This window comes from Cibotium barometz, chromosome 61, assembly GCF_041138505.1.
Source record: "Cibotium barometz isolate CiBa-2024 chromosome 61, ASM4113850v1, whole genome shotgun sequence".
Taxonomy (NCBI): domain Eukaryota; kingdom Viridiplantae; phylum Streptophyta; class Polypodiopsida; order Cyatheales; family Cibotiaceae; genus Cibotium; species Cibotium barometz.
The window spans coordinates 21976418-22000743 of record NC_141106.1 but is presented as its reverse complement, the minus strand read 5'-3'; the positions used below and the strand labels follow the sequence as shown (position 1 = coordinate 22000743).

Below are 24326 nucleotides of genomic sequence, written 5' to 3'. Positions count from 1 at the left end.
CACACACACGGGTGGCGCTAATCTGGCTCCCGTCCATGTGACACCATAAGACTGGCCCTTTCACATGGGACATTGGCCTGGCCCCATGTGAACATGGCACAAATCTGGCCGCTCTATGGAGTGATAGTCCCATAGAAGTGGCTCCAGAAATGGAGATGGACGAAACGGTGACAGTACGTATAAATAACAAACTTATAGATGCCCAAAACAGCTTTGTAGGAGGCGGCGGTGTTGCACGAGGCAGCAGGCAGCGCCAAGGTTGCTGTCGTACGTACATACGGACCCGTACAGTACAGTACAACCGTACGGTACCGTACTGTACGGATCCGTACGCAATCATTTAAAAAAATAAAAAATATGAAGCGTGTGTGGCGAGGCGCGTGTGTGGCGAGGCCCAAATTCAGGCGATTGTAGATAAGCGACCACGTTGCACTTTATTTTGGGAATTTTGTGTGTACTTGCAAAATCGAGTGTCCCGTGTGTACCTACAAAGTTTTGCAGAGCAAATTTCAAGTCTGCGCACTCCTCTGGAGACCTCCCACGAGTCCTTTCCTCGCTCTCTCTCCCGCCCAGACTTCATCATGCCGCGCAAGACTAACCCCCGAATTGGGCAATCCACACCAATGTCTTGAGGGTTGTTAACACCGCTTCTCAGCAAGGGTCAAGTACTCGGCTATGGACGTGCAAGTATTGCGGGGAGCAGTACACTAGCACCATAACTCGCGTCATCAAGCACATGACAGGTATCGAGTGCACCAATCAATGTGGTCCATGTGATAAAATACCACAAGCTTTGAGGGACCAATTGATTGCGGAGAATTGTCCTGCAACGGGTGGTGCAAGCAGTGTTAGAGGTGGTGAAAGTACGCAAGATGCTCTCCATGATGCTTTTATTGGAGATGTTACAAGTTCAGGTACACTAGATGAGGGTGAAAGCCTTTTGGCTTCAGCCCAATCCACCACAGGCAGGAAGAGGGCACGTATTGCCGATGATGAGAACCTCCTGCCACAAGATGCGAGAGGTACAGGGGAGGCATCAAAGCAATCCACTCTGCGTTCTTGTATCTCATCACAAGCTTGGGTAAAGGAGCGGCAAAGGGTGGCAGAAATGGAGATTTGTCGTACTCTTATCGAGTGTCATATATCCTTCAATGTGTTAAGGACAGACCAATGGAAAAGAATGGTGAAAGCAATTGCGCAGGTAGGGCCTACTGAGACGTGGACAGGTCTTGAGTATACAAAGATGCGTACATCCATGTTGGATGAGCAGAAGGCCTTGATAGACAAGGCGCTCACTCCTGTGAAAGCAGGTTGGCAGGAGTTTGGATGCACTATTATTTCAGATGGGTGGGCAGACATTCGCAAGAGGCACATAATCAATATCCTTGTGTCATCTTGCTTGGGCACCTATTTCTTGCGTGCCGTGGATGCAGGGAGGGCAGGCGACAGGATCACAGGGGAGTTCATTTATGGCCACATTCGACAGGCTATCCTTGAGGTTGGGGAGGACAATGTTGTGCAGGTGTCATCTTGCTTGGGCACCTATTTCTTGCGTGCCGTGGATGCAAGGAGAGCAGGCGACAGGATCACAGGGGAGTTCATTTATGGCCACATTCGACAGGCTATCCTTGAGGTTGGGGAGGACAATGTTGTGCAGGTGGTGACCGACAACGCCTCTAACTGCAAGGCAATGGGTCAAATGGTCGAGGCAGAGTTTCCACATATAGTGTGGACTCCATGTGCTGCCCATTGTCTTGATTAACTTATGGAAGATATTGGGAAGCTTGTTTGGGTGCAGCCCATTGTTGCAGATGCTGTAAAGATCACCACCTTCTTCCGCAAGAAGCATCAGGCTCTTGCCATCTTTCGGAGCCATAGCCCTTTGGATATGGTGAGAACCTCCAAGACCAGGTTTGCCTACATATTCTTGGTCTTGGATAGGCTCTACAAGATAAGAGATTCACTATCATCAACAGTTGTGGATCCAAGGTGCCGACAGATGCATCATTCAGAGGATGAGCGTACAAAATACTTGCAGAGGCGGATCCTGGATGATGATTTTTCGCGGCAAGTTCATAGCCTTTCAATTGCACTTATGTAATATGCGGAAGCTTCGGAGAAGGATCCGTACTTCAAAACTCAGAAATCAGCACTCTTTTCGCGACGGAATTAACGCACAAACTGAAAGGAGATGTGCAGAAAATAGAGAGAGAAGGGGGAGATGGAGAGGACACAGTATTGGGTCCCAATTACCCTCTGTAGGGCCCCCACCACGGATGGTGTATTTGCTTTATTAGAATGATGTAAATCTGAAAACAAATACAGAAAACTTGACCTTTTCTTGGCTGGAAAATCCTGCCCTTGACCTTCAGTCCTTCACCCCTTTGCGTTAGCAACTTCTTGGCTGTCCTGGCCCTTGTTTGCTTGAGCACTTGGTGAATTATGAGATGCTTTCATTGATTCTTGGCTGGAGTATTTATACTCCCCTTATCATCCAGTCGGCCAGCTTTATAAAGCCTCACAACTAGGTCTTTAACAATAAAGTGCTTTCACACTATGCAAGCTGCTGGCCACTCTACGCATGCCAGCTGGGACAGTACCAGGCTGCTGGGCACTCTACGCATGGGTGTGGGACTGCCCCCTACACCTGGCCGACCTGCTGGGTAGGGTTTTTAGCCCTGTCGGCTGCCTGTCCAGAAGCACTAGGGTTGGCCGACAGCCCTTCCAGCCCATGCCATAGCTGGTGGGCACAGCCTGGGCCCTCCTGGCCCCTTGGGGGTGGTTCTACATCTCCCCCATGCCCACACTAAGGGTGCAAATCTTCGCACTGGGGTAGCCCTATGGGCTGGCCCCATCTCTACATGCAAACCTACATGCCCACAGAGGTCTGGCATCCAGTTGCAAACTAGATACACAGAACATCTGACATCATTCCAGAGGGAGACTCACAGCGCGGACTGGCACTGTTTCATGTGCAGGACAGTGCACACCTAACCTTGGACTCATGTGCAGGACAATGCACACCTGACCTCGAACGACTGAGATGGATCCCTGGCTGACTCGTCCCGGACTGGGCTCACATGGGACCAGTTCACCATCCCAGGTCCTGCACCTTCTGTACAGAAATGTCTACGTGGCATCCAAGTGCGGGATGCACGTGACATCCCCTTCTGCTTAACTTGACGGAAGCTGCATAGCCTCCAAATAATCCGTCAATAATGCCGGATAGTCTTCGAAAAATTCTTTGTCGAGCCATACCGCTTCATGAGTTCCTCGGTCCTGAAACTTCGTGAGGAACTGTCATAGTCTTCGGCCTGAGCCATGCTTGAAACGGTGCAGAAGGATCTGTTCTGGAACCATTACTTCTGCTTCATCAATAATGTCTGGTTCCGCTTCGTCTTTGACCTCTGAAGGGGGTGGACCTGCATATGGCTTTAACCAACTGACATGAAATACATCGTGCATAGTCCAACTCGGAGGTAGCTTTAACTGCATAGACACCTCATTAATCTTTTTCCGGATGGGAAATGGTCCGAAGCTCCTGAAAGACAACTTTGGGCATCGCTTGCCCACCTGCTTCAATCTTTGCTTCATAATCCGAAGATACACCCAGTCCCCTTCCGAAAACTTCATGCCCCTTCGGTCTTTATTGGCCTGTCGAGTGTAGGCCTCTTGCGCTTTAGCCAATCTGTCTTTAACGGACTCTAGGATCTCCTGGTAAGACTTCGTCACTCTGTTCGCCTCCGGTACTGAAGACGAAGTCTTGGTTAACAACGACTGGAAAAGCCTTCCAAACGCTGCCTCATATGGAGTCCTGCCAATAGCTGAAGAAAAAGAGTCATTCAAAACAGCTTGAACTAAAGGCAAAAACGATTCCCACTTACCTTGCTGATCGTGGACATAACACTTCAGCACATCAAAGGCCAACTGGTTGTATATCTCTGTCTGGCCATCTGTCTGTGGGTGGAATGCACTGGAAAAATTCAACTTAGTACCAAAATTATCAAACAATGCCCTCCAAAAATGACTGGTAAACTTGGCATCTCGGTCTGACACTATGGTTCTAGGAATCCCGCCAATCGGGTACCAATGCCGAATGAATAGCTGGGCAACATCCTCGGCGGTCACATTGACCCTGCAAGGAATAAGCATAACAAATTTGCTGAACCTATCAACAATAGTTAAACACTGCGTATTACGCTTACTCGGACTGGGAGGCAAATTTGTGACAGTCCATCGAAATGTCCTGGAGAGGACCCTCAGGAATTGGCAAAGGCTGTAACAACCCTATCTTCTTTCCACGAAGAGCTTTCACCTTTTGACAAATGTCACAGCGTTGTACATATGTAAACACATCACGCCTCATCTTTGGCCAATAGTATTGCCGTTCTAATTTCTCCAGAGTCGAATTCATGCCCCTATGACCACCTGTAATGGCATCATGGGCATCATGGAGAAGAGCTGCCCGGAATGATTTCATGACACATAGTCGGCCTTTGTAGAAAAGCCAACCATCGCGTATCAGAAAATGGCATGGTCCTGTGGCATCCAATGCCTGTTCCCACTGAGTACCGAATTCCTCGAATAAGCGTACGTGTGCTTCATGTCTTCTAGTCCTGTACCAACAAGGTCAAGTCTAGTGGTCTGAATCGCAGATACTTGTCCCTTCCTGCTCAAAGCATCGGCCACTCGATTGGCCTTTCCTGGAAGGTACTCAATCATGCCATCGAACTGTTGGAATATCTGACTCCAACGGTGTTGTCGATCACTCCACTGTGTACTTGGCATCGTCTGAATCCAGCGCAATGCCTGATGGTCAGTGCGAACCTCGAAGTCACAGCCATACAAGAAATGTTTCCAATGTTTCAAGGCCTGAATAACTGCTAGGAGTTCACGATCATAGACTGAGTAGTTCTTTTCGGCGGGCAGTAACTTACGAGACATGTAAGCTATTGGATGACCATTCTGTTGCAATACACCTCCAATTGCAATGTTACTCGCATCGGTGATCACTTGAAATGGTTCGTCCCACGAGGCAAGGGCTAAACAAGGCGCTTCTGACAAAGCCACCTTGAGGTTCTGGAATGCCTCCAACGCTCGTGGAGTCATTCGAATCTTTTGCCTTCTTGTTTTCACTCCCTTTAGCAGATCGGTGAGATCTGCCGAGAGATCAGAAAACTTGTCAATGTGGGTGGAATATGCCTGGCATATACCCACAAATGATCTAATGTCATAAGCGGTCTGAGGTACTTCCCAGTAAACAATCTCGGCCACTTTGGCCGGATCAAGTCGAATGCCTTCGGCACTAATTATATATCCCAAGTAGTGTACCTGGAACAGATAAAATTCTGACTTCTTTTCATTGACATAGAGCTCGTTGCTTTCCAGCAACTTAAGGACTTTCTCCACATCAATGTCATGCTGCTCAACTGTAGCTGAAAATATGAGTATGTCGTCCAGAAATATGAACACACACTCTCCAATCAACTCCCGGAAAATACGCATCATCATGCGGTTAAATGTAGCTGGGGCGTTCGTCAATCCAAATGGCATAACCACAAATTCATAGTGGGCCCGTTCTGTACGGAAGGCTGTCTTGGGGATGTCTCCCTCAACAATCCGTACCTGGTGGTACCCACTCTTTAAATCCAATTTTGAGAACACCTTTGCTCCATTCAGCCTCTCGAGAATATAGTCAATTCGAGGCATCGGGAATCTGCTCTTGATAGTCAGCTTGTTGAGTGCACGATAATCGACACACAACCGGGAAGACCCATCTTTCTTCTTGACAAACAAGATCGGTGCTGCAAACGGCGACACGCTGGGGCGGATGAAGCCAGCTTGCAACAATTCTTGGAGTTGGCGGTCCAACTCCGATTCCATTGCCTTAGAAAGGTGATACGGAAACTTGCTCGGGGGTTCCGAGCCTGGGAGGAGGTCAATCCTGTGATCCTCCGGTCTGGACGGGGGAAGCTGGGGAGGGAGACTGTCCCGAAGAAAAATCTTCTGGAACTTTTCATGGAGAACCGAGTACTTCTCGGAAGCACTGGCCACCGTCTGGGCTGTCTGGATGTAAATCATCGCACACTGTGCGCCTTTCCTGACTGCTCGCTTAGCCTGTAAGTGGCTTATGAGCGGAAAGTTTGGAATACCTGGCTCACACTTAATGGTCACCGGGGTGTTTGACACATTCCAATCGATCTGGAACGTGTGCTTGTCCCACTTGACATCAGGAAGAAACTTGTGAAACCACTGGATACCCAAAATTATGTCTGCTCCTACAAGAGGGGCAACCATAAAGTCACGCACAAACTCTATGCCCTGAATCACTAACTTAGCACCTAGAGCTTCATACTTGACGCTCGTTGTCATACCTGTGCTAAAACCCTCAACTTGTTTGTCCACCGGAGTCAGCTCGAAACGGGCACGCCTAGCGGCCTGTTCCGTGATCACATCCTCCGTGCTGCCGCTGTCAAACAAGACAACGACTCTCTGGCCACCTATGTAGCCAAAGGACTCGAGCAATTCGTTGCGCTCATACTCCTGGTCATGGGCGCCCTTCTGCTTATCTTCGAGCTCCCGGCTAATAATTGCTCCAACTGAAGCACCGGGGGTTGAACCGCTGGGGTCTGTGTGGGAGCTGTGCTCACCACGGAAGCTGTGGAGGCGGCGGCGGCCTTTGGAGGCTTCTTCGGACAATCCCGAGAAGTATGTCCTTTTGTGTGACAAAAGAAACATCTACCCTCCTTCTTGTACTGAGAAAGCTCCTCAGCACTCAACTTGCCACCTGTCTTGCCTGCCTCCGCTTTCTGGTCTGGAGTAAGCTTAGATGCATTGTTCGAGTTCTTGGAGCCAGAGGCTCCCGGGCTCTGTCCTGGGGAAGACCCCGTCTGGTTCTGGCTTTTGCCCCCCGAGGCGTTAGCCTTGGGAGAAGCCGGCTGGGAAGTCTTGGGCTTGCCACCATTGTGTTTCATTTCTGCACTCTGCGCAAGCCAGAGTGCGTCCTCAAAGGTGGCTGGCCTAAACATACGCACCTCCCATTGGATTTGCGTGTCCAGGCCATACAAAAACTGCCCTTTCTTGTCCATATCAGATAAGCCTAATTGCAGACACAAGGTCGAAATTTTATTGGCAAACTGAAGGACTGGTTGCGCGTTCTGACGCGCTCCCCTGAACTCGTCTTCGAGTCGCTCAAGGTAGTGGGGCGGTAGAAACCGCTGCTTAAGGTCGCGGACGACCTCGTCCCACACATAAGCTGCCATACCTGCTCTAGTGTGGGCATGAGCCCACTGAGTCCACCAAGGAATGGCCTCACCTTCCAAGTACCAACTAGCTAAGATCACTTTGTCAATATCTGTTTTCCTAACTGCGGCAAAGTAAGCTTCAAATTGATGTAACCATGAATAAAGGGTAGTGGGATCGAGTTTACCATTATACTTACTGATTCGAGGGCGCCGCCAGTGTCAATCTGGCGTCCAAAGCTCTGAGGTAACGCTCGTGTTCCACTCGTCGCATGGCGTCGTCTTCTCGTTGTCGAATCTCCAATGCACGCATCTGCATCTCAAGCAAGGAGCTTGGCTGCGGCTGTGACCCCGCGAGAGGGTCCCTGTGACGAGGATCTGGTATCTGGGATACGGAAGGAGAGGGAGGAGGAGATGGAAAACGCGACGCTGGAGAGCGAGAACGCTCCTCCAGAGCAAAAATCCGCGCCTTCTGCTCATCCAACTTGGTTGTCTGGTCTGCGATTGCTCGCATCATCTGCTGGAACATGTCTGTGACACTCAAGCCGGGTGCCCTAGCTGGGCTGCCTGGTGCACTCTGGTCCCATGGTTCTGGTTCTCTCTCGTCGCCGAAACTCGCCATAGCGGGAAGATGCAATTCCTTTCCGGAACGCAATCTGACCATCCACTATCTGTGTGGGAGACTTCCGGAGGCTTCCGGAGGCTAAAAACCAACCGTCCTTCGAGGGACAAGAGTCACTCCGAAAGGGGTAGTCCACCGGCGTCTAAAAACCAACCACACAAGCGAAAAAATTTTCTGGTTTTCTTTGCTGAATCTTTGTCCTTGAAGTAGGCTCTGATACCACTGTAATATGCGGAAGCTTCGGAGAAGGATCGGTACTTCAAAACTCAGAAATCAGCACTCTTTTCGCGACGGAATTAACGCACAAACTGAAAGGAGATGTGCAGAAAATAGAGAGAGAAGGGGGAGATGGAGAGGACACAGTATTGGGTCCCAATTACCCTCTGTAGGGCCCCCACCACGGATGGTGTATTTGCTTTATTAGAATGATGTAAATCTGAAAACAAATACAAAAAACTTGACCTTTTCTTGGCTGGAAAATCCTGCCCTTGACCTTCAGTCCTTCACCCCTTTGCGTTAGCAACTTCTTGGCTGTCCTGGCCCTTGTTTGCTTGAGCACTTGGTGAATTATGAGATGCTTTCATTGATTCTTGGCTGGAGTATTTATACTCCCTTATCATCCAATCGGCCAGCTTTATAAAGCCTCACGACTAGGTCTTTAACAATAAAGTGCTTTCACACTATGCAAGCTGCTGGCCACTCTGCGCATGCCTGCTGGGACAGTACCAAGCTGCTGGGCACTCTGCGCATGGGTGTGGGACTGCCCCCTACACCTGGCCGACCTGCTGGGTAGGGTTTTTAGCCCTGTCGGCTGCCTGTCCAGAAGCACTAGGGCTGGCCGACAGCCCTTCCAGCCCATGCCATAGCTGGTGGGCACAGCCTGGGCCCTCCTGGCCCCTTGGGGGTGGTTCTACATCTCCCCCATGCCCACACTAAGGGTGCAAATCTTCGCACTGGGGTAGCCCTATGGGCTGGCCCCATCTCTACATGCAAACCTACATGCCCACAGAGGTCTGGCATCCGGTTGCAAACTAGATACGCAGAACATCTGACATCATTCCAGAGGGAGACTCACAGCGCGGACTGGCACTGTTTCATGTGCAGGACAGTGCACACCTGACCTTGGACTCATGTGCAGGACAATGCACACCTGACCTCGGACGACTGAGATGGATCTCTAGCTGACTCGTCCCGGATTGGGCTCACATGGGACCAGTTCACCATCCCAGGTCCTGCACCTTCTGTACAGAAATGTCTACGTGGCATCCAAGTGCGGGATGCACGTGACAACTTAAGCCCGTGTATGTCCTTCTCCGACTTACAGACATGGAGGGCTCAACTTTGGGGCTGGTCTTTCATTTGTTTATGCAAATGAAAGACCATGTTGCTCAGTGCTCCATGATGACTGCTCAACGGTAACCAATAGTTCTAATTTCTTCCTCTTTCTTTGATTTTTATGACTTCTCGATTCTCGATTCTCGATTCTCATGACATGTCAGGACTGACATGTGTAACCTAAGACATGTATTTTCAATCTCTCATTTTCAGCCGAGGTGAGATCTTGGACATTGTAGACAAACAGTGGACATTCATGAGCCGTCCCATCCATGCGATGGCTGCCATGCTCCATCCTCTCTACAGGTCGCCAGAGCTATGGAATAATACTGCTTTGAGCATGAAGCAGTCAGAGTATGTTGGAAGGATGTTCTAAGAGGAGAAGCAACTTCAGATCGATAGAGAGTTCACCACGTACATGAATGGTATTGGTGCTTCATTTGCGAGACCTGTGTCATTGAGGAAGGAAGCCATGAAATTTCCTTTGACATGGTGGCACTCTTATGGAAGGGTTGGTCTTCCAAACCTTTCACGCTTTGCTCTTCGTGTTCTCTCTCAGGTAACTTGTAATTAATCTCTAAAGTATAGTCTTCGGAAGTGAAGCCTGATGTTTTAGCATTAAAAGATTTACAAATTTGCTCGCATTGCACTCATTTTTGCACAGGATTGCTCAGGTGGAGCATGTGAGCGGAACTGGAGCTCATACTCTCTTATACACACCAAGATTCGGAATCGCCTTAGTACTTCTCAATTAGAGAAGTTGGTGTACTGCAGAGCTAACATGAGGCTCGTGCGAAGCTACCATGCTTTGGGGTCACCGAAGCAGGTATAAATTGGACTCAAGAAGAACTTAGAAGTAGAAAATTATTTCTAGTTCAATGAATATCCAATATGCAATTTGTGGCATGTTTAAACAGGTTGATCCAACACTACTCAAATTGGTAGATGAACCCAGCCCGAAGCTTGTGGATCGACAGATTAGAGATGAGCAAGATGAGATTTTGAGAGCTTTACATAGAGAGCTTCAGAGTGTGAATCGTTGTGTGACCCGCTCACGTGCACGATCTCTCAGCATTCCTCTACGCCAGGCAGCTCCAGATCCAGGCTCTGCGAGACGAGAGAGCATTCGCAGGGGAAAGCTTCCAGTTCGTTGCACCCAGCAGAGGCGTGCAAATGAGGCTGTCCAACTCATTCACACTCAGATTCCCAAGGCACATGACGAGGATGCACTGGAGCTTGTTGTTGCTGAGCCAGAGCTCGATGAAGAGGGCAATGGTATCAATGATGGAGGCATGCTCTCTTCAGAAGACTCATCATCTTCATCTAATGATGAGATTTGAGACTCTTGCGTCTAGAATCTAGACAACTGTAGTGTTTCATTGTTTTGCTTTTTGCACTTGTGGACCAGAACATGTGCTGTAGACATGATATTTGTACTCTCTAATATCATCTATGACTTTCATGGTTCTTGCTTATATCACTATGACATGAGGTATTGTGTAATGGGCTTGGTAACTGATTTAAACTTTAAGTAATGAGGTTCACTCTTTTTTTTAAGTATTTTGGTTGCTATGTCTACAAAATATTCAGGTTTCTAGGACTGTTTACAAATGGTACGTTCTGTTTACGTACCTTAAAATTTGTTCCGTACAGAAGTACGTTCCGTACGTACTGATAGCGTGCCGTACACTACGTACCTTTCCACCTTGGGCAGCGCTACAAAAGGGGCAACGGAGCTATAAGAGGCAGCAGGCGGATTTTCTGAGCGGGCGGCGGCACCTTTGGTGGTTCAACCAGCAACAATGGATCCAAAAGGCAGAGGCGGCACTACACAGGGGCGGCAGCGAGACGGAACTGGCGGCACTGCACAAGAGCAAGGGCGGTGGTAGCAGCGGATCCAAGCAACGACAGCTCAGCCAACAACGGTGGCGGCGGATCAACCAGCAGAAGTGGCTCTGGGATGGCGGCTCTGAAGCAGTAGCGGCTCTGCAGGCAAGGCGAAGGCGGCTCTGAAGCAGCAACGGCTCTGCAGGCAAGGCGAAGGCGGAGGCGGAGGGTGGAGAGGAAGATGATGATGATGATGATGAAGCTCTTGCTCTTCATAAGGTGAGTCTCTCAAGGTGGCTCTCCCCAAATTCTTCTCCACGAGGTTGATCCATAAAGAGTTGTTCTTCAAAAAGTTGTTCTCTATCATCAAGAGGAATACAAGCTTCTTATATACTTGAAAGGGGTCCCTACTTTTTGCCATGCCTTGTTTTTGCCTTTTTGCCTTGCTTTTTGCTTTTCCTTTTTTTAATATTTTATTATTAGTCAAATATAGCCAAAGTTCTTGATTTACGCTTTTGTGGCTTCAGGGCCTTGCTTTTTGGCCCTAGAGCTGCTTTTTGGGAAAGCCGCAAGCAGCTTTTAGCTTTTGATCCAGTTCAATGTCCTCTTTCCAATGATGCCCTCAGCTCTTGGTCAACATAGTTGACTTTTTGCTTTTTCTTGCTTTTTGACCAAGATTGGTGCTTTTTCTTGTGCTAGTTTTAAGAACCCTGTTCCCGTGTGTCCACCAACCTGTCTATGTGTCCGGGCAAGAGTTCCATCATGTGAAAAAGAACTCGGAGGGCCAAATAGTTACAAAGAATGATCACTTGCTGAACTAAAGGGAAGAGTATTGAGTCTTGCTGCTGATTTGCAGCTCTTTGCTGCACTTCTAGGCTTCTCACAAAGGTGGAGGGGCTGGAGAGGCATGATCTGTAGCACAATGCAAAAGAATGAGGAGAAGGGAGTGGGGAACGCTTCCTGCTCATGACGTGCTTTCACTCATAGATTAATAATTTTTGTGTATACCAATGTTGAGAGCTAATGCTTTTCCAGCTTTGTTCACTCATGCTGACTGGCCTGCATTCCAACAGGTGTCTTGCAGCCTGCCCATGCCTCCGTACGGCCTGCCCGTCCCCTGTGTTGTCCTGTTCCCCAATGCTTGGTTTTGAATGCTTCCATATTTGAGGCACCTGTGTCCCGGGGCAGCCCATCTTGGGTGGAGGCAGATTAAAGCCATGCAACGTTTTCTTACTGAGCTACAAAAGTGTTCAACCCTAGCCAAGCTGGTCTGCACATGCTTAGGCTGGCCAAAACTGATCTAAAACTACCCCAAACCAGTCCATTCTGCTCCATGCTGATTTACTACTGATTTTTCCCCAACGCAACTGTCCTACAATTTCCAACACCGGTCTTCATTGCTCTTTGGTTCCTAACTTGATCATTTGCATAGGGCTGTGCCTCCAGGCACTGCCTAACCCCTCATTGGCATGCACCTAGTCTATCCGATTCCCTAACCTTATCTCTGACAGACACTCAACAACCCTGTCCGCAATCAAGGGCTCGCAAAGGTCTGCTACCCCTAATTGCCCTGTACATGCCCTCATGAAGCCATGGTACATGCATCAGAGGACTGATGCATGTGACATAGTAGCACCAATCACAATTAATACAAAATCCAGATAAAACAGATCATTCCACCACGTTTTATTGCAACAGGTCAGCAAACTAGAGGGAACTACAAGAGGTTTCTTGCTCTGTTCGCAGCCATGCAATTTGAGCTATGTAAGCACTCTACAGATTCACAACATCCAAACCCCAGGCTCAAGACTGTATCAAACTTGAGCAGTAAAATCCTTTTTAAGTCTCTCCCTCCTTTTGTAATGCATCATGTGCTCCTCTTAGAAACTAGAACTAAAGGGGACTTATGTCTGCACATGTGATGCAGCTTTGCAAGCAACTATAAATCATGCATCGATGGAGGTAGACTTGAAGCTCACATTGCGCAAAGGTGGCCAAGACATTGTACTGGAGGCTTCTCCACATTCGCATACACCTTTCAAACACCAAACATCAGCTAAGATGTCACTGTTTACAGCCTAGGGAGTCATTGGAGGGCAGGGATGCAAGTACATACTTACACATTGGAGGTACCAAAGACTATGCATTGACGATACTTCAGGCAAAACTTGTATGGTTTCTATGGTGCAAATTTGACTGGTTATCTAGATGCCAAAAATTGGTTGATGGGGTACTACTACACTAACCTTCAAGCTTCAAATTCTAGCTAGCCAGCATTAGGTTGGTTCATTAGAACCAGCAGGCTGGCAGTCTGATCAGCTTGCAGATCAGATAAGTAGCTGGTATCAGCCTTCAAAATGTATTCCTTTAGGATAAGTGAAAGCATTAAGTGAATTAAATTCAGTAAAACATTCTCCCACACAAAAAAGTGTGTAACAATATAAAATTCATAATTAACTTATGCATTCATTTATATATTTATTTGATTAATAATTTATATATAGAGTAAACGCACTCATCATTATAAGTAATTGTAAGTTAAGCATTTAGTGCATTAAACTTAGTAAAGCATTTTTCCACACAACAATATAGAGGCTTATACTTTAAAAGTGAATATATCAATTTATAATTTGATAATTTCTGTATACAGAAACCACCCTTACTTTAATATTGCTAAACAAAATTTAAATATTATGTGATGTACTAATCTAGTCTGGTTTAAATTTAATTAAAAGGTTTCTATTGCAGGGATGAAAGTTTAGTTCACATACTCGCATGTTATTTTCACAGGAGATTATACAAAATGGCATGCAGTAATGGAAAAAATAGCTTAGAAGATTAGCTTAAATTGAGTGATTTAGTATGATAAAAACAAATGATCAAGGTGATTAGGGCTTTCCTACCTTGGAAGCCGTCCTATTCCAGACGGTCACTTTGAAGCCGTTCTTGAGCAGGTTTCGGGCCATGCCCACGCCCATGATGCCTAGGCCCAGGAATCCGATCTCCATGGACGGGCGATGGTGTGCTCTGGGTGTTATGTTTATGCAGAAGGGCTACTGTTTTAAAACTTCGGTAATAATTGTGCCTGAAAAAAAGTGCCCATCCGTGGCCTCACCGGTCAAAGTTGAAAGAAGCTCAGCATATAAGTTAAAAGTACTATTTTTAATAACATTTTTAGCATCATTTTTTGGTATGTATATTAACAAATTCTGTAAGTGTGTATATACAGACCTTAGCTAAAGGTTGAAGTAAGTGGAGCCCACATGAATAAACTTATACACAACAGCATATATTTTCATTACAAAGAAAACGGAGATAGCATATGACGACATATCTATATGGGACCCACAGACAGAGAATGCCACAGTGCACGGGTTTTCATAGCAAAACAGACGGAAAAGATCTATCGGTTTGTATAGACCACATTGATTTATTTATTTACAACATGCTGTGGCAAAGGAGCGTGCACTAGACAAAGGCCTCGTCGTCGCTGAGATCATGTCGTAGGGGGGACAGGTATGAAGTCATCGCCCTCACTGACAACTCTAAGGAACTCAACGGCCCTCTCTTCACAGGAGTTTATGTACGGATCATTGGGATCGACATCCGGTGGGCTTTCTTCGACAAAGATAGGATTGGCCAAACCACCAGGTTGGCCGTTTGAGAGATCATTGGGTTGCTCCTCCAATTGTCCATCACCTTGGTCTGGTTGGTCGTCTTTCTCTTGATTCTCAACTAGAAAGTACCTAGCAGCTTCCCCCTCTATGTAATGATCCAAAAATAAGACCTTTTTGATGTCCAAGATATCATCGAACTCTAGAGTTTTCAGGCATTTCCAAACAGCTCCAGCTCTAGCAGAATCCATGATGTTGCCAGCTTTAGGGATTATTCATTGTCACTAGGGAAGTATTTTCCACTTCTCATCATTTTCAAAAGCATGACGCCAAGTGTGAAAGACCACTTATTGAGAATGTAGTTTTCCATGTACACTAAAGCTCGTTTGAACACATTGAGACCGGTGTCAGGCACACCTGGCTCTTGAGGTCGCCCTAACCAAATTGTGCATACAATGTCCTCCCTCTGGATATCTCATTTGCAGAGACATTATGAGCATGGAAACAGAAATGAGGTTTGTTCAGATCCTTAAGACAGTAACCCACCATTCCCTTGAACAAGTGCATTTTAATTTGGCGAAGCACACGGCACATGACAATCGCTCCGGCGAGAGCTTGTTCACATTCCACATGAGGTGCTGCTTCACAAACTTGGCAACAGCAATGATAGAAGTAGATATAATGCAAGCCACCATTTGAAAGTGCAAATGGTGAAGCGTTCCACCTCTTTCGAGGGAGAAAAGAGCTTGTGTACGCTACTGGCAGGCAAACTCGACGAGATTATCCCACAAAGAAGTGTTGACATCGTTGTTGCCGAATGTCGATGGTCACAGACACCTCCAACATCTTCAGATTGCCCACGAGTCGGAAACTTTAGACATGGAGCCAGCGCGAACGAGCAGCACACGAAACAGATAACTCCTCCACCTTCTTCCTCTTCGTGGTGGCACATGACGTGTCGGAGCTACCTACGACACGTAGACATACGCATACATGGGAAGATTCTATAGAGGATATACAAGAGATTATACATGCAGCAGAAAACCACTAGAGAACAACATCACCTGCAGAATGGACTCTCCGTTTGACAGCCTTGAGATTCTACAAACTAATCGAGCCTTCAGGCAGTGTGAGGATGTGAGGATAAATATTTTCCTTGTTAAACTCACATAACGTAGCTTTACAAGGAACAACGATGACACTCGCAGGCATGGAGGCCGCAAAAGCGAGAGCAGGCATAAAAGGTGACGGTACCAAAGACGAGATGATACACGCAAGAGCAAAGTTGGCTTTTTTACGCACTGCTTGGATGGAGCCATAGGAGCACAACACTTGGATATCACGCAAACGCCATGAAAGCCAATGGTGATAAGATATTGTGCTATCTTATCATACCATGCTCTCAGTGCCTATTTCAAGCTATATAAGGCTTTATGCAACTTGCATACAAAATCAGGGTGACCCACATCTTCATACCATGCTCTCAGTGCCTGTTTCAAGCTATATAAGGCTTTATGCAACTTGCATACAAAATCAGGGTGACCCACATCTTCATAGCCTGGTGGGCTGATCCATATACACTTCTTCTTGAAAATCACCATGCAAGAACACATTCTTAACATGTAAAAGCCATCCTTTTGATGCAGCCACCGCAATAACAACCCTCACAGTTGCTATCTTTGCAACGGGGCTGAACATCTCCTCATAATCAATGCCCCGTTCCTTTTTAAAGTGTGTGTGTGTTTGTCTATGTGTGCGTGCACGTGCGCCTGACATGTTAATGTGTGTGTGCACGATGCACATGTGAGAGGAAAGAGGTGTATGTATGTATGTGTATTTGATATTATATATAATGTAAAAGATTTTAATAATTAATTAAAACAAGTCATGAAGTCTTCAATATATACTTGTTTTAAGAAAAGCCATAAGTTATTATCATGCAAAAGTTGATGATTATGTCACAGCACCACTCCCAAAGGAGAACATAAATCCACTAGTAGATCTCCTATCTATGATACTACCAGCCCAGTCTACATCGATGTATCCAAACAATTGCAACTCCGTACCAGCCTCATAAAAGAGACCAAAGTCTAATGTAGACTTCACATAGCACAACAATGTGCGTCTCACACCATCCAAATGTGGCTTTCGATAAACTGACCCTCTGATCTAACTGTATAGTTCAAATATGGCCTGGTTATTGTCATGTAGATCAAATATAGTTCAAATATGGCCTGGTTATTGTCATGTAGATCAAGCTACCTACTATCTTCCTGAACATCGTGGGGTTCTCCAAAATCTCACCTGCAACTACACTCAACTTGCCATTTGAATCTAATGGCCTAGAAATTGGCTTACAACCAGCCATACCATAGCATGTCCAATGCGTACTACCTCTGTGAGACAGCCATATTCCCTTGGCCATCCTAATAACCTCAATGCAAAGGAAGTATCTCAGCTCACCCAAATCTATCATGTCAAATTTTTGCTTGAGGAGACATTTGACACTCTCAACGTCCTCTCCAGTGTCACTCCCAACAATCAAGTCATCCACATAGATTGTGAATGACCACAAGGCCCTTATCACTCTTCCGCACATACAGTGAATAATCAACATCATCTGCTACATGAAAGCCAATGGTGATAAGATATTGTGCTATCTTATCATGCCATGCTCTCGGTGCCTATTTCAAGCTATATAAGGCTTTATGCAACTTGCATATACAAAATCAGGGTGACCCACATCTTCATAACCTGGTGGTTGATCCATATACACTTCTTCTTGCAAATCACCATGCAAAAATGCATTCTTAACATCAATTTGTTGTAAAAGCCATCCTTTTGATGAAGCCACCACAATAACAACTCTCACGGTTGCCATCTTGGCAACGAGACTGAACGTCCCCACAAAATCAGGGTGACCCACATCTTCATAACCTGGTGGCTGATCCATATACACTTCTTCTTGTGCAAATCACCATGCAAAAATGCATTCTTAACATCAATTTGTTGTAAAAGCCATCCTTTTGATGAAGCCACCACAATAACAACTCTCACGGTTGCCATCTTGGCAACGGGGCTGAACGTCCCCTCATAATCAATGCCATGTTCCTTTTGAAAGTGTCTGTCTATGTGTGCACATGCACGTGACATGCCAATGCATGTGCACGTGTGCGCGATGCACATGAGAGGAAAAAGGTACGTGTATGTATGTGTATGTGATATTATATATAACGTAAAATATTTTAATAATTAATTAAAACAAGTCATGAATTCTTCAATATATACTTGTTTTAAGAAAAGCCATAAGTTATTATCATGCAAAAGTTGATGATTTTATAAAATTTATTATTTAACAAAATATTTAAACAGCCCATCAGTATGTCTAACCAAACTATTCTCGTTAACAAGTGTACTTTAATGGTCATATGTTCATGCTAAATTTGTAAGAGATGTTTGTATTGCATTGAATTAACATCTTTGCAATGTTCACATTACTTGCAAGAGATGCCTTTATTACATTAAATTAGCATCTTTGCAATGTTCACATGTCTTGCACATCACACGTGTTCTGTGGAACAGAAGCTTTCAATAATCCTTTCCTTGGTAAAAAGCCCTTGGACCATAACACCTAAAATAAAAACTAAACAATCAATGAATATCTTTTTGGAAACCTTTGAAACTGGTTACCAGTTCTTTAGAGGATCATTACCAAGTTAATTTTTATATGCCCTCAAGGCAATAGTCTCAGTGTGTCTTATTGGTATTCTCCATAAATTATGTTTGAGAACACTAGCTACATCAAAACCTTTTACCATTAAATGCTATAAAAGATCATGCATATTAGTAAATCCCATCCTCTTCCTAACCAATTCTCATAAAAGAAACAATATTATAAAGATCCAATAGCATCCAAGTCCAGGATTTGGAAAAGATGTCTACACATAGTGGACTGATCCCTCAAGTGACTCTTGACCCTAGAAACAATATTATAAAGATCCAATAGCATCCAAGTCCAGGATTTGGAAAAGATGTCTACACATAGTGGACTGATCCCTCAAGTGACTCTTGACCCTATAAACACTTTGGCTTCACGCGTAGTCTTATTTTTTTGCCCCATATTCATGAGTAAATTACATCAAGATAGTTACCATTACTGAATTGGTTTATCATGTTCAACTCGATTATTGTGTTTTTATCTCTAACCAATCGAACAACCTAATTCTTTGCATGATGAGAGAAAGGGAAGAATGCAAGGGTTGATACAAAGGCTTCCCTCTAGCTCTCAAGACGGTAACCCCTCACTTGTATCACCATTGGTGTCACACCAATGATGCATTGCAAGAATGGGTGGGAAGAGAGCTCTAGAAGAGAAGACCTCTATCTCTACTCCAATGTCATTGTGTGCTCACAAGATGGGGAGATGGAGAAGAATGAAAAGATGCAGGGAGGAAGGGAGCTTGAGCTCTTGCAAACACACACTCCCACAAACCCTAGAAGAGAACACACCAGATGAGAGGTTGAAAATTTGTTCTTCTTCTTCTTCTCAACAAAAGAGTTCTACCAAAAAGATAAGGGGAATACAACATAAGTACTAAAGTACTGTGTACATGCCGTCCATAATGTGAACACCCTTAGTGAGTGAGCTGGTAAGATAAGTATGCCATAACTCAGTGGTGAACTAGTAGGTGGTGTAGTCCAGTTGTAGAATCATTGGCGAAGATCTATCATGTTAACATCCTACCAAACACACCAGTGATGTAAGTGGCATAAACGGTCACCCAGGCATATCATAAGTGTTAGCTCATGTTAAGCTTGACATCTCAACAGTCCCCCTCAAGCTCAACTCCACCTCTACGACTCTAAGCATAGTCTAGAATTTGTGAAGCTTCTTTGCTCTCAGGGCTTTTGTGAAAATGTCAGCTAGTTGCTCCTTTGTGTTAACATACATGAGATCAATGTCTCCTGGTAGGACCCTCTCTCTGATGAAGTGATAGTGGACCTCTATATGTTTGGTCTGCATATGAAAAATGGGGTTCCTCGCCAACTGTGTATACTACTAAGGCTGTCACAATAGATGATAACCTATCTATCAACCTACAGTCCCAAAATCACCAAGTAGCTTACATAACCAAGCTACCTCACATGCTGCCATTGCAGCACCTCTATACTCTATCTCCATACTCAACAAGGCAACTGTGGCTGCTTCTTGCTGCTTCCAATCACAACACCACTCCCAAAGGAGAACATAAATCCACTAGTAGATCTCCTATCTGCGATACTACCAGCCAATCTGCATCAATGTATCCAAACAATTGCACCTTTGTACTAGCCTCATAAAAGAGACCAAAGTCTAATGTAGACTTCACATAGCGCAATGTGTGTCTCACACCATCCAAATGTGGCTTCCGAGGAATCTTCATAAACTGACTCTCTGATCCAACTTTATAGTTCAAATATAGCGTGGTGATCGTCATGTAGATCAAGCTACCTACTATCTTCTTGAACATAGTGGGGTTCTCCAAAATCTCACCTACTACAACTACACTCAACTTGCCATTTGAATATAATGGCCTATAAATTGCTTACAACCAACCATACCATATTTGGCTAGCATGTCCAATGCATACTGCCTCTGTGATGACAGCCATATTTCCTTGGCCGTCCTAATAACCTCAATGCAAAGAAAGTATCTCAGCTCGCTCAAATTCCTTCTTGAGGAGACATTTCACACTCTCAATGTCCTCTCCAGTGTCACCCCCAACAATCAAGTCATCCACATAGATTGTGATGACCACAAGGCCCCTATCACTCTTCTACACATACAGTGAATGATCAGCATCATCTACATGAAAGCCAATGGTGATAAGATATTGTGCTATCTTATCATGCCATGCTCTCGGTGCCTATTTCAAGCTATATAAGGCTTTATGCATTTTGCATACAATCAGTTCTTAACATCCATCAATGCCATAAGTTTGAGCATAACATTTAGCAACGAATCTCCCTTTCTGCCAGCTAATACTGCCATTTGAGTTGTGCTTTATTTTGTACACCCAATTGCATCCAATAGCCTTCTTATTCTCAAGCAATGGCACCAAGTCTCAAGTCTCATTTACATCCAATGTAGCCATTTCTTCATCCATGGCTTTCTCCCAATCCACATTTTCAATAGGCTCTTCAAGACATGTGGGTTTAACATCTTGCACAACTTTAGCCATATATGCATAATGATGAGCCACATAACCATCATTTTTCAACATGTGAATAGGCTTTCTAAATCTCCCTGACCTATGTTGTCCATAATCACTACCTGGCATTTTCGCAGCTACTCTTGCCTTTCTTACACCATGTGTTCTAATAGCTAGAATCCCAAGCTCATTATCAAAGCTCTGCTCCAAGCCACTAGACTTCCCATCAATATAAGAATGCCTTGCAGAAATGTTGAGCATACCAAGAGGCTCACAAACCTTTTCTTTGCCTTTTATGATGTACCAACTACATTTTTAGGACTAGTATTTTGACGCAGTTTACCACTCCATGGTCTATCAATAGATCTAATACAAGAGGACTCTCCAGGTCCACTCAATTGACTGTGATTACTGACTTGCATTCTGTGTAATCACATTTCCAGTTACATCAATCCCAACGACATCTTTTTCAGCAGCAGCATACCAGCTACTCATTTCATTAAACACATCTTTGCTTGCCTTCAACTCACGTGTAGTAGGATTATAGCATCTATATCCCTTTTGCTCAAGGGAATATCCAATAAACACACATTTTTCTACCTTTGGATCCAACTTCATACGCAACTCATCTAGCACAATGCACATAGGCAATGCATCAAAAAACTTTTAAGTGATATAAATCAAGTTTCTTGTTACTAAATTTCTCCTCTGGCATTACATCATGTATGGCTGCAGTAGGGGTCCTGTTCATGATATAAATTGATGTAAATACAGCTTCAACCTAATAGCTATGCAGCATATTCTTCTTTGTCATCAATTCTCGTGCAATCTCTGCAATGTGCCTGTTTTTTGCTCAGCAACTCCATTTTACTGGGGAGTGTATCTACATATTACATGTCTCTGAATGCCAGTCTTTCACAAAAAATCAGAGAACTCATTGGAGAAGTACTCTCCCCTTCCATTTGACCTTAAGCACTTCACACACTTTCCTGTTTGCTTTTTAGCTATCACTCTGAAATTTTGAAAATGAGTGAAAAGTTCACTCTTCTTCCTCATGAAATACACCCACGATTTCCTTGTGTGATCATCAATGAATGTTAATACCTGTAAAGGTAGCCACCCATAGACGTAGTACATCTGAATGCACAACATCTAGTACATTCTTGCTCACATTTCTATCATGTGGAAATACATGCTTTGTCTGCTTTTCAAATTGACAGTCTTCACATACTTTTTGCATACCATCAACCTTAAACTTAGGCAGCTATGTCACAATTTCTTTAGTTTACATGGACTTCATTCTTTGCATATTTACATGCCCAATTCTCTTATGCCAAATGTCTGTATCTACAACAACTCCTAAACCCTGTGCAAACATTACAACTTTCACTTCATGCATATTTACATCTACTGTAAACATTCTGCCCACTCTATTGCCTTTTGCAACCAACCTGCACTTGCCTTTAAAGTCTTCAACATAACAACCATCCGGGTTAAAGTGCACCTGCAAACCCTGTTCAATCATCATCTGGCCAATAGAAACCAGATTCTTTCTAATATTTGGAATGTGAAGTACACCTATAAGATACTTCACCTTACCATCTTACATAGATAATCGTACATTTCCAACATCTTACATAGATAATCGTACATTTCCAACATTTATAAGATACTTCACCTTACCATCTTACATAGATAATCGTACATTTCCAACATGGGCAATTAGATAAGTAGTATCATCCCTGTTTCAACAAAAACTTGGCTTTTCATGATTTTTTATATCCTTGAACCGGTTGCCATACTGGTCATGTGGTTTAAAGCACTTGAATCCACATACCATACATCATCATTGCAATGTGGATACATCATTTTTCGATACAGCATTAAGCATATGCTACATAACAAACAACCTTTCATTGTCCTTATTACTTTGGCTAGAGGACGCACAATTATTTTGTTGCACTTTTTCACTTCTCATGTCATTTTGCTTCTTATAACAATCTGCATGCACATGCCTAGGTTTGTCATACTAAAATCAGCCTCGTGTATCATTTTGATGCCTTTGCCAATTTCCACGACCTCTTTGACCCCCCCTGTCTCTGAACTGGCCTCTTCCACCTGTGTGTTGTTGTTGTGATTCATGGGACTGTTGTTGCTGACCATAATTTTGATTACGTGTTTGGCCACCACCTTGGCCATAGCCTCGATCTCTACCTCATCTTCTACATGCACTTGTGTAGAAGGATTATTACTTTGAACTACCTTTATTTTGTAAAGACTGGTCTTCATGGCAAACTCTTTTCTTTAATGATCAGCATTGACACCAAATCTGTAAAGTTGGGAATGTTCTCTCGAGTCTAAATAGACGTCTTGAATGCCTTGTATTGTGGCCCGAGACCACGTAGACATACTTCCACCTTATCATCATCATCAATAGAAAATTCAATGGATGCAAGGGATTCTACAATGCCCTTGATCTTCAAGGTATAATCATTCACAAACATGTTTTTCTTCTCCACAGTATGAAGCTCGTTCTTTAACAAAATCTTTCGTGCCTTGGTGCTAGTTTCATACAACTTCACCAAGGTGTTCCATGCCTCCTTGGGTGTCCTTTATGCTAATAGAATAATACATGACTTTCCTTGCTCCTTGTATTCTTTTACATCTACAACAATTGGATTAATCTCAGGTATCTCTGGTGCCTCCTTATGTTCACCTTCAATGTAGTAGCCTTTTCTCATCATGAAATTTATTAATCTAAACCTCCAAGCATGGAAGTTGTTCTTGCAAGCTTCCCTATAACAATTTGGTTAATTCCATCATTTGACATCTTGTCTGCAACACAAACTCACCAAAAATAGCACTCTTGTTTGACTTGCACAAAGTGTTGTATTCTTCGTAGCGGTACTATACTGTACCCAAACTGTTACAACCAGTGACCTCAACTTGCATATATACACCCAATAACACCTGTAAGACCTCTTTGCAGTACACACAACCAAATGCCCTTCCTAGAGTTCCAAAAATAGAATTTTGTAGAGGATCAAAACTTATCCACAGTGCACGTGAATCTGAGTTGGAAAACCGAGGTCAAGATGTGCCTGAAATGCTTTTTCAACCCCAAAAATTATGTTCAAAGGACGATATAGCTACCCTGCAACTCCACTCCTGCGAATACAGCTCCTTAATTGGAGTTTGTTTGTTGATGCCTCCCAAAGAGCTTCCACGACAAGGGTGTAGTAGCCAACACAAAGGGGGAAGAGTAGGTGAAGTTCTTACCCTCGTACCGCTTCATGAGCTTCTCTTACTTGCACTCAACTTCTTAGCATGAACTAGGCTCTGATACCATGAAAAGATACAAGGAGGAAGAGAGCTTGAGCTCTTGCAAGTACACACACTCACACAAAGCAACACACAAGATGAGAAGCTAAAAATTTGTTGTTGTTATCTCAATAAAAGAGTTCTACCATAACGATAAGGGAAATACATCATAAGT

The 24326-nt window shown here is 44.5% G+C and overlaps 2 protein-coding genes across 2 annotated transcripts in view; one reads left to right on the top strand and one right to left on the bottom strand.

Annotated features, from left to right (window-relative positions):
• GLYR1 (glyoxylate reductase 1) overlaps positions 1-14133 on the bottom strand; it is a 66052-nt gene extending 51919 nt beyond the window's left edge. The window contains exon 1 of the mRNA XM_086794977.1: positions 13929-14133. Coding sequence (XP_086651103.1) covers positions 13929-14033 — 105 coding nt within the window. The 5' untranslated portion in view covers positions 14034-14133. The remainder of the gene's footprint in view (positions 1-13928) is intronic.
• LOC147604669 (uncharacterized) lies at positions 9825-10653 on the top strand. Its single transcript, XM_086794978.1, has 2 exons — positions 9825-10024; positions 10116-10653. Exons 1-2 carry the CDS (start codon positions 9980-9982, stop codon positions 10536-10538), a joined length of 468 nt encoding a protein of 155 aa, XP_086651104.1. The 5' UTR covers positions 9825-9979; the 3' UTR covers positions 10539-10653.
• Positions 14134-24326: the final 10193 nt, after the last annotated feature.